Below are 13,513 nucleotides of genomic sequence, written 5' to 3' on the forward strand. Positions count from 1 at the left end.
TTCAGCTAGTAGATTCTTTGGTTCGGGTCAAGCGCAACTTCAATGGCTCCGCTGGATCACTTTCAGCTCTCCACTGTTTAGGCTCCGTCTGATCCGTGCTGGGCTCAGTCTGGTCAGCAGACTTAATTCGAGACCAATGGACCCATGGAGTTATCCCTGCGACCTTCACAGCTGTAGGGGTAGAAAGCAAAACAGTAAAAGGTCCTTTCCATCGGGGCCCCAAAGGCTGGAGCCTCCAGTCTTTCACCCAAACTCTATCCCCTGGCAGGAAGGAATGTACCTGAGCCTGGAAGGGGACAGGGTTTATTTCTCTCACGTAAGACTGAAGCTCAGAAATTATCCTGCCCAAGAGGGCTACCTGCTCCTGCACCTGGGCAGACCCTAAAATCCCTATGTCTCCCTTAATTCCCTGCAAAATGGCTGGGGGCTTCCCATACACAATTTCAAAGGGAGAGAGGGCTGTTCCTTTAGTTGGGGTGCATCGGAGGCGGAAGAGGGCTAATGGCAGTGCCTGTGGCCATTTCAGTTGGGTTTCCTGACAAATCTTTGCTAGGCTATTTTTCAAGGTTCTGTTTGCCCGCTCAACCTGCCCTGAACTCTGGGGACGATAGGCACAATGCAATTTCCAGGTAATGCGCAATGCGCGGGACAGGGCCTGAAGTGTGGCTTCAACAAAGGCGGGACCATTATCTGAACCTATGGCAAGGGGCAGTCCATACCTGGGGATGACATCCCTAAGGAGGGCTCGAGCTGCTTCTGTGGCTTTCTCAGTGACTGTAGGATATGCTTCCACCCACCCAGAAAAGGTACAGACCATGACCAAGAGGTATCGGAGCCTACCGCTCCTGGGCATTTCTGTGAAGTCTATAACTAGGGACTCAAAGGGTGTTAGTCCTCTAGACTGAACTCCTGGTGGAATACGGGGTCCCTGACGAGCATTATTCTGAGCACAGAGAGTACATCGGGCAGAGGCAGTGGCAACCAGACTATCCAATCCCTCCAGCACCACTACTCGACTGAGTAGGCGGGCTAGTGCTGTTTTCCCTAAGTGTGATAGGTCATGAGCTTGAGACACTACAGGCCAAGCTAGGTGGCGTGGCACCAGAACTCTGGTATCAGGGAGATGTAACCAACCATCAGGTCTCCTTACTGCACCTTCCTCTTGAGCCCATTTCTCTTCCGTTTGAGTGTACATAGGCGTCCATTCTTGCAGTCGAATTTGGAACAGGGGAGTCACAGTACTTGCTGGGGGTCCTCGAGCAGCTTCCTTGGCCACCCAATCAGCATGGCGATTCTCTCGGGCCACTGGAGTATCTATCCTTTGATGTCCCCTGCAGTGAATGACAGCTACCTTTTTAGGGGCCCAAACAGCCTCTAGCAACTGAAGTATTTCAGGTCCATACTTAACAGGTTGGCCTGCGGCATTTATGAGTCCCTTTTCCTTATACAAAGCTCCATGAGCGTGTAGAGTTGTGAAGGCATACTTGGAATCAGTATAAATGTTGGTCACCAGTCCTGCTGCTAGCTCCAGAGCTCGTATGAGGGCCACAAGTTCTGCTTTCTGGGCTGAAGTTCCTTGGGGCAGGGCCCTTGCTTCTATCACCTTGTCCTCTGTCACCACAGCATAGCCTGCCAATCGCTTGGAGTTCTCCACGTAACTGCTTCCATCTGTGAAATAAATTACATCTGGGTCCCTCCACGGAACATCTTTAAGATCTGGTCGACTGGAGTACACTTCATCCATGGTTTGGATACAGTCATGATCCGGTGGTCCCTCAGATGCTGGCAAAAGAGTGGCAGGATTGAATGTAGCCACTGTTTCCAGGTGTATCCGTGGATTCTCACACAAACTGGCTTGGTACTTAACCATACGGTTATTTGTAAACCAGTGGTTGCCCTTATACTCCATGAGGGTGAGAACTGCGTGGGGGACTTTAACAACCAGTTCTTGCCCCAAGGTCAACTTATCAGCTTCCTGGACCAGTAAGGCTGTTGCTGCAATGGCCCTCATGCAGGCTGGCCATCCTTTAGCCACTCCATCCAGCTGTTTAGACAGGTATGCAACAGGCCTCTGCCAGGATCCCATCATCTGGGTCAGCACACCCAGAGCAACCCCCTGTCGCTCATGGACATACAGTGAGAAAGGTTTCTCCACATCAGGAAGGCCTAACGCAGGGGCTTGGAGTAGGGCTTTCTTTATGGCAATGAAGGATTGTTGAGCAGTAGATCCCCATTCAAATGGTTCCTTTTCACCCCCCTTTGTGGCCTGGTAAAGGGGTTTCGCCATCAATGCAAAATTTGGAATCCAAATTCTGCAAAATCCGGCTGCTCCCAGAAATTCCCTAACTTCCCTTCTGGACTTGGGTTGGGGAATTGCAGCAACCGCTTGCTTCCTACTGACATCCAGTCTCCGACTTCCCTGGGAAATGCAGAAGCCCAGATACTTCACTTCTGACTGACAAAGTTGGGCCTTTGAGCGTGAGACCTTATAACCCGCATCCAAGAGTAGCTCCAGCAATTCTCTGGTAGCCTCAAAACACTCTTCCTGGGTCACTGCTGCAATCAGGAGGTCATCTACATACTGGAGTAAAACTCGCTTGGAAGGCTCAGATTTAAAAGTCTTAAGGTCTTGCCCTAGGGCAGTCCCAAAAATGGTGGGGGAGTTCTTGAACCCCTGTGGCAGGCGGGTCCATGTATACTGAAGCTTCCTTCCTGTTACTGGGTTTTCCCATTGAAAGGCAAAAAGCAGTTGACTGGCGGGGGCCTCCCGAATACAAAAGAAGGCATCTTTTAGATCTAGTGTCGTGAAATGGGTAGCTCCAGAAGGTATCAATCCCAGCAGGACATATGGATTAGGCACTACAGGGTGTAATGAGATAGTGGATTTGTTGACCACTCGTAAGTCTTGGACTGGCCGGTAGTCCTCAGTCCCTGGCTTCTGAACTGGCAACAGTGGCGTATTCCATGGAGACTGGCAAGGTCGAATAATTCCATGGGATAACAAACGATTCAGATGTGCTTGAATCCCTTCCAGAGCCTTTCGGGGAATTGGGTATTGACGAAGATGGATTGGCCGGGCACTTGGAAGTAAGTCTACATGGACAGGAGGAATATTTCGGGCCAACCCTGGGGGATTATCTTCTGCCCATACCCCACTGACCTGGAAACTATCAGCCAGGGGTAGGTCAACTTGGCCCTGCGACTGATGCAGCCGCCATTCTTCTTCAAGGGGGCAGCAGAAACTCAATATACCCTTAGGGCTAGATGTCGGGGGCCGAAAGGAGACTGAAGTCTGGCCATCAGAGTCAAAGGAAATTTGGGCCCTAAGCTTGGACGGCAGGTCCCGGCCTAACAAAGGGATTGGACAGTCTGGCATATACAAGAATTCATGAGTGACTGTGTGTGAGCCTAATTGGCATCTACGGGTCGTCAGGAAGGGCCTCCGGTTCTGCACCCCCGTGGCTCCCACCACTCGGACAGTTTTTCCAGACACAGGCGCTAATCGCTCCGTCACAACAGAATGTTCAGCTCCTGTATCAATCATGAATGGAATTGAGCGGCTCCCTATAGTTAACTTGACCATAGGTTCCTGGGAGCCCAGTTTGTAGGAACCCGGTCTGTCCTATTCGTCCCATTCTGCCATCTCGGCTATCCCAATGATGTCAGATTCAGGAGGCTCATACCTCCCCTCTCGAACTCGGCCTCGGCTTCCTCGATCTCCTGGTCCCCTTCTCAGTCCCTGGCGCCTCTGGGGGCATTCATCTTTCCAGTGCCCTCTTTCCTTACAGTAGGCACACTGATCCCTCTCCAATCTTGGTCTGGGATTCTCCCCTCGTGGCCAGGATTGATTGAAGGAATCTCGGGGCCTGGCTGGTGGTCCGGGGTCCCACTTTGGCTTCCCATTAGCTAGAGGTCGACCTCGGTTAAGGGTGGAATTAGTAATGGCTGCCGCTAAAAGGTCGGCCTTCTGCATCTTCCGGTCAGCCTCTCGGCGCACCTCCTGATCCCTATTAATGAAAACCTTGGTTGCGATCTCAATTAGCTGGGTGGTATTCATCCCTGCGAATCCCTCCTGACGCTGCAACTTCTTCCGGATATCTGGCATACTCTGGGCCACCAATGCACTATTCACCATTCTCTGGTTTTCTAGTGCCTCAGGGTCAAATGGGGTGTATGTTCTGTAGGCTTCAATTAGTCGCTCTAAAAAGGCCCCAGGGGATTCAGTTGCCCCTTGGAGAATTTCAGAGACCTTTGCCAGATTAATGGGCCTCTTTATGCCTTTCCTCATACCTTCCAGCAAGTCCCGGCAATAGCCAGACAACAGTTCATAGTGCTGCCCATTATTTGGATCCCAAACTGGAGCTGCGCGAGGAAACCGAGTTCTAACCCATTGCTCTGGGTCCTGTGTCCCCTCGGGGACACGCGCTCGCGTGATGGCCTCAGCATTTTGTAAAATCTTCCGCCTCTCCTCAGTTGTGAAGAGGGTCAGGAGAAGTTGTTGACAATCAGTCCAAGTTGGGTTATGGGTGGCCATAATGCTAGCCACTAGGTCCACCACTGCCTGAGGCTTTTCAGTATAAGAGGGGTAATGCGTCTTCCAATTCAGGAGATCGGTGGTTGTGAAGGGTACATACTGGTAGGCCTGTGCCTGTATAACCTGACCCTCATTATTAGGATCCGGTCGAGTGGTGGTTACCTGACGGAGGGGCAGAACTCTCGAGGAGGTGGGAATGGAACCTGAGGTAGAGCTAGGAGCTACCCTCCTATCATGCTCAAAGGTGATTGCAGCAGGTCTAACCCATTCAGTGGAGGTGTGTTGAAACCCTGAGGGATGGGGAGGGGTACTCATAGACTGAGAGGTGGTCACAGGTGATTCAGTCCATTGAAAGGGATGCCGGGCCCCTGATGAGTAGGGAGGGGTATTAGAAGGAAAGGCTGGGCTGTCTGGAGTTGAGGAGTCAGGGGGTGCAGCCCAAAGCGGGTCTTGGGAGGTTAACAGGGAAGGATGTGGCACAGAAGGGTAGAGGCTGGGTGAAAAGTCCACCCTAGGATGTGGCACAGAAGAGGAGGAACTATCCGGGGAAGCCTGTACTGGAGAGGCTTGGGCTGGACGGCGTGGATCTCTAGGGGTGGCACGGAACCCCAACAATGGGCCATAAGGTGGTGGCTCAAGATCTGAGGGGTCATCAGAAAGTATGGGTTTTTCGGACAGGGTAGGGGCGGAAGCCACCGATTGGGTGGTAGGCTTCCTGGGGCTCTTTCCTTCTTCCAGTTTAGATTTTCTAATCTTTCTTTGAACGCGGCCCAACATGAATTTTACTGGGGATCCCATATAAGTTTTCAACCAAGAGGGAGGGTCAGTCACAAGGCTGTCCCAGGAATCTATATAGGGGAGTTGTTCAAGATATTCTGGTTCTCCTACAACTATGCTGTAGACCTTCCGGATTACTTCAATATCTAAGCTGCCACTAGGGGGCCACCCCACTCCCATAGATGGCCACTCAACTTCACACAAGGTTCTTAGAGTACTTGAGCTTAAAGTCTGTCCATAATCATTAATTAAAAATCCTTTCTTGAAATTGTTAAGCATACAATCTAGGGGAGTATCAATTTTTCTAGATGATGTCCCTCCCATAATGCTTACAGTTACAACACACAAAGGGAGGGAATTTTTGGATTTGTGGTAAGGGGTCCACAGATCCAGAGACAAAATGGTAGACAGACAACAATCGCTTCCTTCCGTCGCTGGCCAGTTGAACTCGCGTTAACTGGAAACGCAGCTATAAGAAGTCCGCACTCATTTAACATTCAAGCATCACACACATTCCATACAGAAAATCCCACCCAACAATTTCAGATTTCTCAGATACAGATAAGCTCTAGCGGTTTCGCTGCTAGTCCCCACGACTAGAAGCTACTAAGGCCTTCGCTGAGAGTTGATCAGACTCCCCTTCCCTCAAATTTTGAGGGGCTGGTTTACAGTTTCCTAGCTAGGATTACAATACAGAATACAGAATACATACCCGGCTAATGTTCCTCAGTCAGTTGGGTGCCAGAGATTGATGCAGGGTCCGGGATCCCACCGCTGCCACCAAGAATTGTTGCAGGAATTGATGCATGAATTACCCCTATTGTTAGCAGAATCTGTGGTACTTCAGGAGTCAAACAGCACACACCAGAATGAGGGAGAAATCTTCTTTATTTGCCAGCAAACAAAGTAGGACATCAGTTCTAGCTCTCTTCTTCCCTTTCTCAGCTCTCTGGATGTTATGGCTTCTGTCTCAGCTTCTTCTCTTCTTCTGCTGTCTGTCTTCCTTCAGCTCTCTTTCTTCTGTCTGTTCCTTCTGACGTAAGCTGCTTCTGCTCTCACTTATATACAGTCCTAAGCCCCTCCTAGCCCCCCTTACTTTCCAGATGGTAAAGAATAGATTGGTTACCTTGCCTCAGCCAATCATCTCTATACATTACTTTAAAAATATCAGTTACATAGGTTTGATATTTCTCAAACTGACCTATGACCTGGGGCCCCTCAAGCTAGACAATATGGCACCAGAACTCCTGCATGTTCTTATTATGATTAATTTCTCAACTATAGCTTAAACTGGGTTCATTTAGGGGCTAAGGGATATTCTTGCTTAATGCTACATTTTGCTATAATCCATCAAGGAAGTAAGTTGACTTTTTCTGACCTCTTTCACCTAGCCAGGACTGTAGCTAAGTCAAACCAGATGCTGACCTTTTCAACTACAATCTTACTTGGAAAGTAAGGCAGAGAGTTGAACAAATATTCTACATAGAATTACACAGAATAAAACATATTCTAAAATAAGCATCCTTATAAGACATATTCTAAAATACACAGAAATCAGAATTCCTTATAACAAAATCTACATATCAAGAATATCTAGAATTATTTAAACAGCATTCAGCCTACTTTTAAACTACAGTATGTCTGGCTCATGCCTTGTTCATAATAGTATACAGATGTATGTGGTAAGTGGTAAGGTAATATCTTTGAACTAGCCTTAACCCTCCATCACTCACAAGGGGTCAAAGAAAGTTTCTCTCTCTGACCTTTTTAACCTTTAGCTTAGCCAAAGCTAGACTTTCTAAGTAATTAAATCCAGCTGGCATTCCTTCACTTGCAGGGTGAAAAGTTGAAATAAAATTTCTTATATATCTATATAATTATGCCCACTGCCTCACTTCTTCTTTGCTCCTCCTCCCCCTTCTGCTGTGGGCCCTTAGGCACTGCCTTATTGTTCCAGTGGTTGGCCAAAACCAAATCTGCAGCTGAAATTTGCTGTGCAGTTTTAGTTGAAAACAAAAATCACATCCCTCCCCCCCCCCCCAAAAAAAAAAAACTGGACCCCACTCTGGCCTCATTCCATTCTTCCTGAACAAAAATGGGCCTATCTCCGGCATCACACTCCCCCCCCCCCCCCCAAAAAAAAAAAAAGGGCTCCCATCTGTAGCCCCCCCCCCCCCCCCCCCAGGCCTAACTTACAAACCCTGGTGATCTAATGGCCTCATCAGAATTCATAGAAGCCATTTTGACTGTGGAGCCGGCATAGGCAGGAGTTACTGGGGATTGCTCCTGCCTTGACAAGGCCACTAGACCACCAGGGTTTGTAAGGTAAGCCTGGACAGGGAGGCCTGCTTTTGGTTGCCGGGGGGAGGGGGGAGTTTCAGTTTCAGCCAAAAATTTATTGGCCTTTTCAGCTGAAAACAAAGCAAGGCTGAATTTGATTTTTAGACCAGTTTTGGTGCAAAAGCTGAAATTGAAACCGAAATTTGGTCATCCCCTAATAGTGTCAGTCAGTCTCTTCAGATTCTTATATCAAGCACATGGGTTGGGGATGGAGGGGTTCTATAAGAAGACACCTAATTTAGGCAGCAGCAATGCTTGTAAATGGTGGTACTCTAATCATTTACATGTGTAAGTGTGTATTCACATATGCAAATGACCTCTGACTATTGACTGCTTTGCTGGCAGGTACTTTGCCAGTGGGAATACACAGGGCTGCCGAGAGACAGAGCCGGGCCCGGGGGGAGAACCAGACTGCCGCAAGCCGCCCCCCCCCCCCCCCCCCACTCATGGCGCTCCCCCCACTCGAGCCACCCCACACACACACACACACACACTTGCACTGTTGCTCCTGCTCGCCCCCTTACCTTTCTACCTTTGCTTCCAAGTAGGAGCCTGGGCCCAGCGCTGGCAAGCTGCTTCCTGCATGCCTTCTCCCACGGTCTGTCCTCTCCTGCTCCTCTCCGTGCCGGGAGTCAGGACCCGGATGACTGTATTAACGTGATATCGCGCTAATGCAATCATCCGGGTCCTGGGAGGTACACAGGAGCAGGGGAGGACAGACCTAGAAGCAGGCAGCAAGAAGAAGTTTGCCGCCCCCCCCCCCCCCCCCCTCAGCGGCCCTATGCATACACATGGGCAAAGTTTGAGCACAGTGCACATGTATAACATAAATTATATAACAGTATAATTTACAAGCATTCATGCTTAGGTCTTTCGAAAGGTAAGTAGTATATAAAGTTTTAAATAAAAATAAATAAACATCTAGGCATGGGCATTTATACCAGCTATAGGGCTGGTGTAAGTGGTCATGCCAAGATGTATGTGTGTTCTCTGCTGCTTGCACTACTATTCTGCAAAGAAAAGCAGGCTTAAAATAGGCACCATAACTATCACCTATAATGTTATATTGGTGGTCATTAGCTGGCCTTGCTTTGAGGACATATTTCTCCACAGTGTTGTCTCACTACAACCCACACACTGGGCTATCAGCCTCAATTCAATCACAGTAGATAGATATAGATTTAGATATCCACACCAATAAAACACATATATTAGCAACAACCATAAACTACATACACTTAAGAGTCTGTGTATTTTGCAACTCCTTTTTTGCACTAATAGGTTCCCTCCTCTAATAGTTTTATAATAGTTTCTCACTCTCTTTTTCACCTTCCCTCTGCCTGTACCCAAACTCCCTTATCTGTCCCTTTTCTCTCTATCTCCTTACTCCCAACGACCTGTTTATCCTCCATCTCCATTTTTTACCCTTCCCCCCCCCCCCCCCCCCCCATCTCTGTCTGTCCCCCTCTACCCCTGACTCCAGATAATCAGCCCTATATTCAGCACTGTGAAGACATATGAATTACTGCACCGGATGACAGGTGAGGGCCTCTCTGTGGAATATTTCTTCAGTCGTCAGCCCTTCATTCCTGACCCACACATGGTCGCAGTTCAGATCCAATTCTCCAACAACACAGATTCGGAGGTGAAAAATGTGCGGATCAGTGAGCCGAAGCTTCAATCTGGGATGAAGATCCATGAGTTCAAGGAGATTGGTAAGCACCCGCAGACTACAGACCAAGGCAAAGATGAGTAAGACAGGGGGCCTCACACTCCTGTCCTCATTTCCCAGTGACCCTTGAGCTGTTGTGTGAAAGCAAGGCCTCCTAACTGCTTTTATTTGACTTTCTGCCCTTGTAGAGCTGCTCACTGGACTGATCAGAGCCCCCCTTCTCTTTCACTTGGGGCACTCCAGTCGCTGCACTGGAAACGGGGCTAATAAAATTCAAGACTGCCATAGTTGGAAAGCAGTGTGCTAGTTACCCACTCAGAAAGCATATAAAAAAATGAAAATTCATATTTGTGACCATGTCTGAGAAACTCTGACTAAAGTCACCAGAAACAAACAAATGAGTTTTTAATAAATTCTGGTAGAGCAAACAATTTGTAATACAACAGTCCAAACCCCATCCTTTTATGTGAAAACATAAAATAGTTACAGAAGTTCAAACGTAATTTTTTGAGACTGCTTATGGACCCATGAAAAACAAATTGGTCATTCTCAACATTTTGGATCTACAACTTTAGTCACCTTTTCCCAGAGACAATCACATTTTATTAAAACAATCAGGGCCGTGCCAACACGGTAAGCGGGGTAAGCATGGCAGGTGGGCACCACCCTCTGGGGGGCGCCGCCGCATCATGCTCACCTCGCTCGCCCTCCCGCTCCCATTGTTCAACTGCCCGCCCTCTTCTCCCCCCCAAACATCCCTTTTCTTTTTTTTTCTTTTTAAATTTACCTCCGTGGCGGTCCAGCAACGCAGCGTCAGTGAAGGAGGCGGCGCTCCCGACGTCTCTAGCCTTCCCTTCGCTGTGTTCCGCCTTCTTCTGACATCAAGACGTCAGAAGAAGGCGGAACACAGCGAAGGGAAGGCTAGAGACGTCGGGAGCCCCGCCTCCACTGACGCTGCGCTGCTGGACCGCCACGGAGGTAAATTTAAAAAGAAAAAAAGAAAAGGGATGTTGGGGGGAGAGAAGAGGGCGGGCAGTTGAACAATGGGAGCGGGAGGGCAGGGGAGAGAGGAGCATGGATGCGAAGGGGGGGGGGAGAAGAGGGCGGGCCAGGCCAACTGGGACATGGGAGCGGGAGGGTAGGGGAGAGACGAGCATGGATGCGAAGGGGGAGGGGAGAAGAGGGCGGGCCAGGCCAACTGGGACATGATGGGAGCGGGAGGACAGGGGAGAGAGGAGCATGAATGCGAGGGGGGGTCATGGAAGGGAGAGAGGGCAATTGCTGGATAGGGATTAATGGAGGGTGACAGAGGAGCATGGATGGGAGGGGCAGGGCTCAGGGAGAGAGGGGAATTGCTGGATAGGGAATTAGGGATGAATGGAGGGGACAGAGGAGCATGGATGGGAGGGCAGGGCTCAGGGAGAGAGGGGAATTGCTGAATAGGGATGAATGGAGGGGACAGAGGAGCATGGATGGGAGGGCAGGGCTCAGGGAGAGAGGAGAAATTGCTGGACATAGAGGGGAGGGAAGAGAGATGAAGGAGATGAAATGAGGGAAAGGAAGAATGGAGAAAAACTGCACATGGATGAAGAAAACAGGCAGAAGCTGAGGACCAGAAATGAAGAAGAAAGGAGGAAAGGAAAGAAATAAATGGAAAGGAAGCCCTGGAAACGGAGTTAAGAGGACAGATAGCAGCAGAATCAGATACTGGGTCAGCATGATCAGAAAAAGAAAGTCACCAGACAACAAAGGTAGAAAAAAAGCATTTTATTTTCATTTTAGTGTTTGGAATATGTCCACTTTGAGAATTTACATCTGCTATCTTATTTTGCAATGTATAGCAATTTGTTTCTAAGAATATTGCTGACAATTCCTGTCAGTGTGGCAAGTGGTGAGCGATCATTTTCACGGGGGGGAGGGGGGGGCGGGAGGGGCGCCACCACCGCCAACTGATAGTCTGAAGGGGGGGCGCCAGAGACCCTAGGCACGGCCCTGAAAACAATATAGAAAAGCTACATTTTACATACACCTTCACTCGGGATAAAAGATCTGTGTATGCTAGGGAGGGGGGGCTTTGTTTTTCTTATATTCCCCAGCAAGACCTTTCTTCTCTGCCCCCCCCCCCCCCCTCCAACCCACTGTCATCAATTACAATAATGTTTGGTCTCTGATATTTATCATGGTTCTCCTTCTTCTGTTTTCATAGTTGAGTGAAGTCCTGTTGCACTTTCTGATGTAGTTGAGGGCAGGATATGGTTTCCTATAGAGTTACATCAAAGTTTAGGCCTACAGTTCATTTGAATAGATTTAGGAACCAAAGTTAGGGTCAACTGTGTAAAGAAAGAGTGCCTACATTTTTTTCCGACCATAGCAGCCCATGTTTTAGAAACCTGAATTTATGTGCTTAGTGAAAAAAAGGCCTACTGATTGTAGTCTGTTTTTTTAAAAAGCTGATGTTGATGCCCAACTCCCTACCTTAGGGTTTATTCTTTGCTACTGTTAAAGCATGTCTAAGACCCTCTTTCCAATTTTGTAAGAGGAAGGCAAAGCTGCATACACTGAGGACCAAGTTCATCAAGATTTTTTCCATGTGGCATAGGACTGGAAAAGAATTTGAGACCGCAGTTCTCAGAAGGTAGCGAAATAGGAAGTTGGGGCAGAGTGGGGTGGGTCGGGGGTAAGGAGAAAATTATAAACCCAGAGCTGGTGCAATGTGTCTGGGTGAATTGGCAGCTCTTCTTGCACTGGCTGGCACATGACAGGTGCCTTGTGTTTTCCTTTCACTGCAGCAGCATTGTTTTCCCTGAGTCACACTTGGATTTCTGGACTGCGTTTCTCTGTCTGCAGCCTCGAGCAGATGCTGTGATTAATGTTTTTGTTTTCTTTTGTCTCTGTTGTTCATGTTTATGTGTTTTAAACTCAGGGAAGCATTGCCGCTCTACTTATCCTCTTCTGTAAACATTTCTTTTTCCCCCCAGAGTTTTCTCTTTTTCCCTTAGGTAGGATCCTGAGCCTTCCTGTATACCTAGCCAGGGATTTCCCCCCTGTTTTGAGAAACTCTCCCTCTTACTTTTACCAATCTGATCTTTGCAGCCATGATCCTGGGGATAGGAGCTATGTGCCAGAGCTTCATCAGGAACTCTATATATCATGGGCTCTAAATCCAGCTGCAGCAGGAGCCGTGAATGCAGTCTTTGCAGTATCCCCAGCCCTGGCTAACCTGGGACAGAGAAGACCTGGTCTAGGAATCCAACCAGGGCCCCTCCACATGGCAGCACACAGCACTGAGACACTGATCCAGCCCTCTTTGTTAACAATTTCTGTCTATAGATAGGTGCATGCCAGGGTATTGGAGTTGGGAAGTTCTGCAAAGGATTCCAACTTATTTGTCACATAATTTAGCACGGGCAATAGAATTAACATTTTGGCTGGAGGCAGGGCTGCCGAGAGACACAGCCGGGCCTGGAGCAGGACCACCGCCCCCCTCCCACCTGTGCCACCACACTGCGACCCCCCCCCCCCCTCTCCCAGTCAGGCTGCCCCTTACCTTCCTGTGTCTGACTGCTCCTCCCTCAGTCTGTCTCTCTGCTTCTGTGTGCCAGAAGGACCCGGATGATTGCATTAATGCGATAACCCAGGTCACCCGGGTTATCACGTTAATACAATCATCCAGGTCCTCCCTGGCACACAGGAGCAGAGAGAGACCCAGAAGCAGGCAGGAAGAAGCTTACCGGCAGCGCCCACCCCCCGGAGGCCGGGCCCAGGGAATCTTGACCCCCCCTCTTGGCGGCCATGGCTGGAGGGGCCAACCAAACTGACCCCTGCTGCAAAGCTCTCTAGTTGCTGATGCAATGCTGGGCAAAAAAATTGACAGGGACATGTTGCCAGTGGACCACCTCATTCTACTGCTTATGGAATTTAGACAGAAATAATCCAACAAACTGGGGAGGGGGGGTTGTTTGGTTTTTGGAGAGTTTGTTTTTGGTCTTTTCTTATAATTAATATAGAAGACTTTGTGAAGCTTTGTGGCAGGAAGATTTGAAGTGAATTCATGATTAATATATGTGCGTCTATATCCTAGTAGATGTTAGCAAGAGCGACTTTAGCTCTTCTGGGGAAATACTTGCTGCTCTAATCTGTGTCTGAAAAGAATGACTATGCTGTAATAGTGCACCCTCCGGGGATTAGAG

The 13,513-nt window shown here is 48.8% G+C and overlaps 1 protein-coding gene across 1 annotated transcript in view; it reads left to right on the forward strand.

Moving 5' to 3' along the window:
- The window catches only part of AP3B2 (adaptor related protein complex 3 subunit beta 2), a 217,595-nt gene that overhangs the window by 176,359 nt on the left and 27,723 nt on the right, over window positions 1-13,513 (forward strand). The window contains exon 23 of the mRNA XM_030190380.1: window positions 9,135-9,366. Within this exon, the coding sequence (XP_030046240.1) occupies window positions 9,135-9,366 (232 nt within the window). The remainder of the gene's footprint in view (window positions 1-9,134; window positions 9,367-13,513) is intronic.

This window comes from Microcaecilia unicolor, chromosome 1 (assembly GCF_901765095.1).
Source record: "Microcaecilia unicolor chromosome 1, aMicUni1.1, whole genome shotgun sequence".
Taxonomy (NCBI): domain Eukaryota; kingdom Metazoa; phylum Chordata; class Amphibia; order Gymnophiona; family Siphonopidae; genus Microcaecilia; species Microcaecilia unicolor.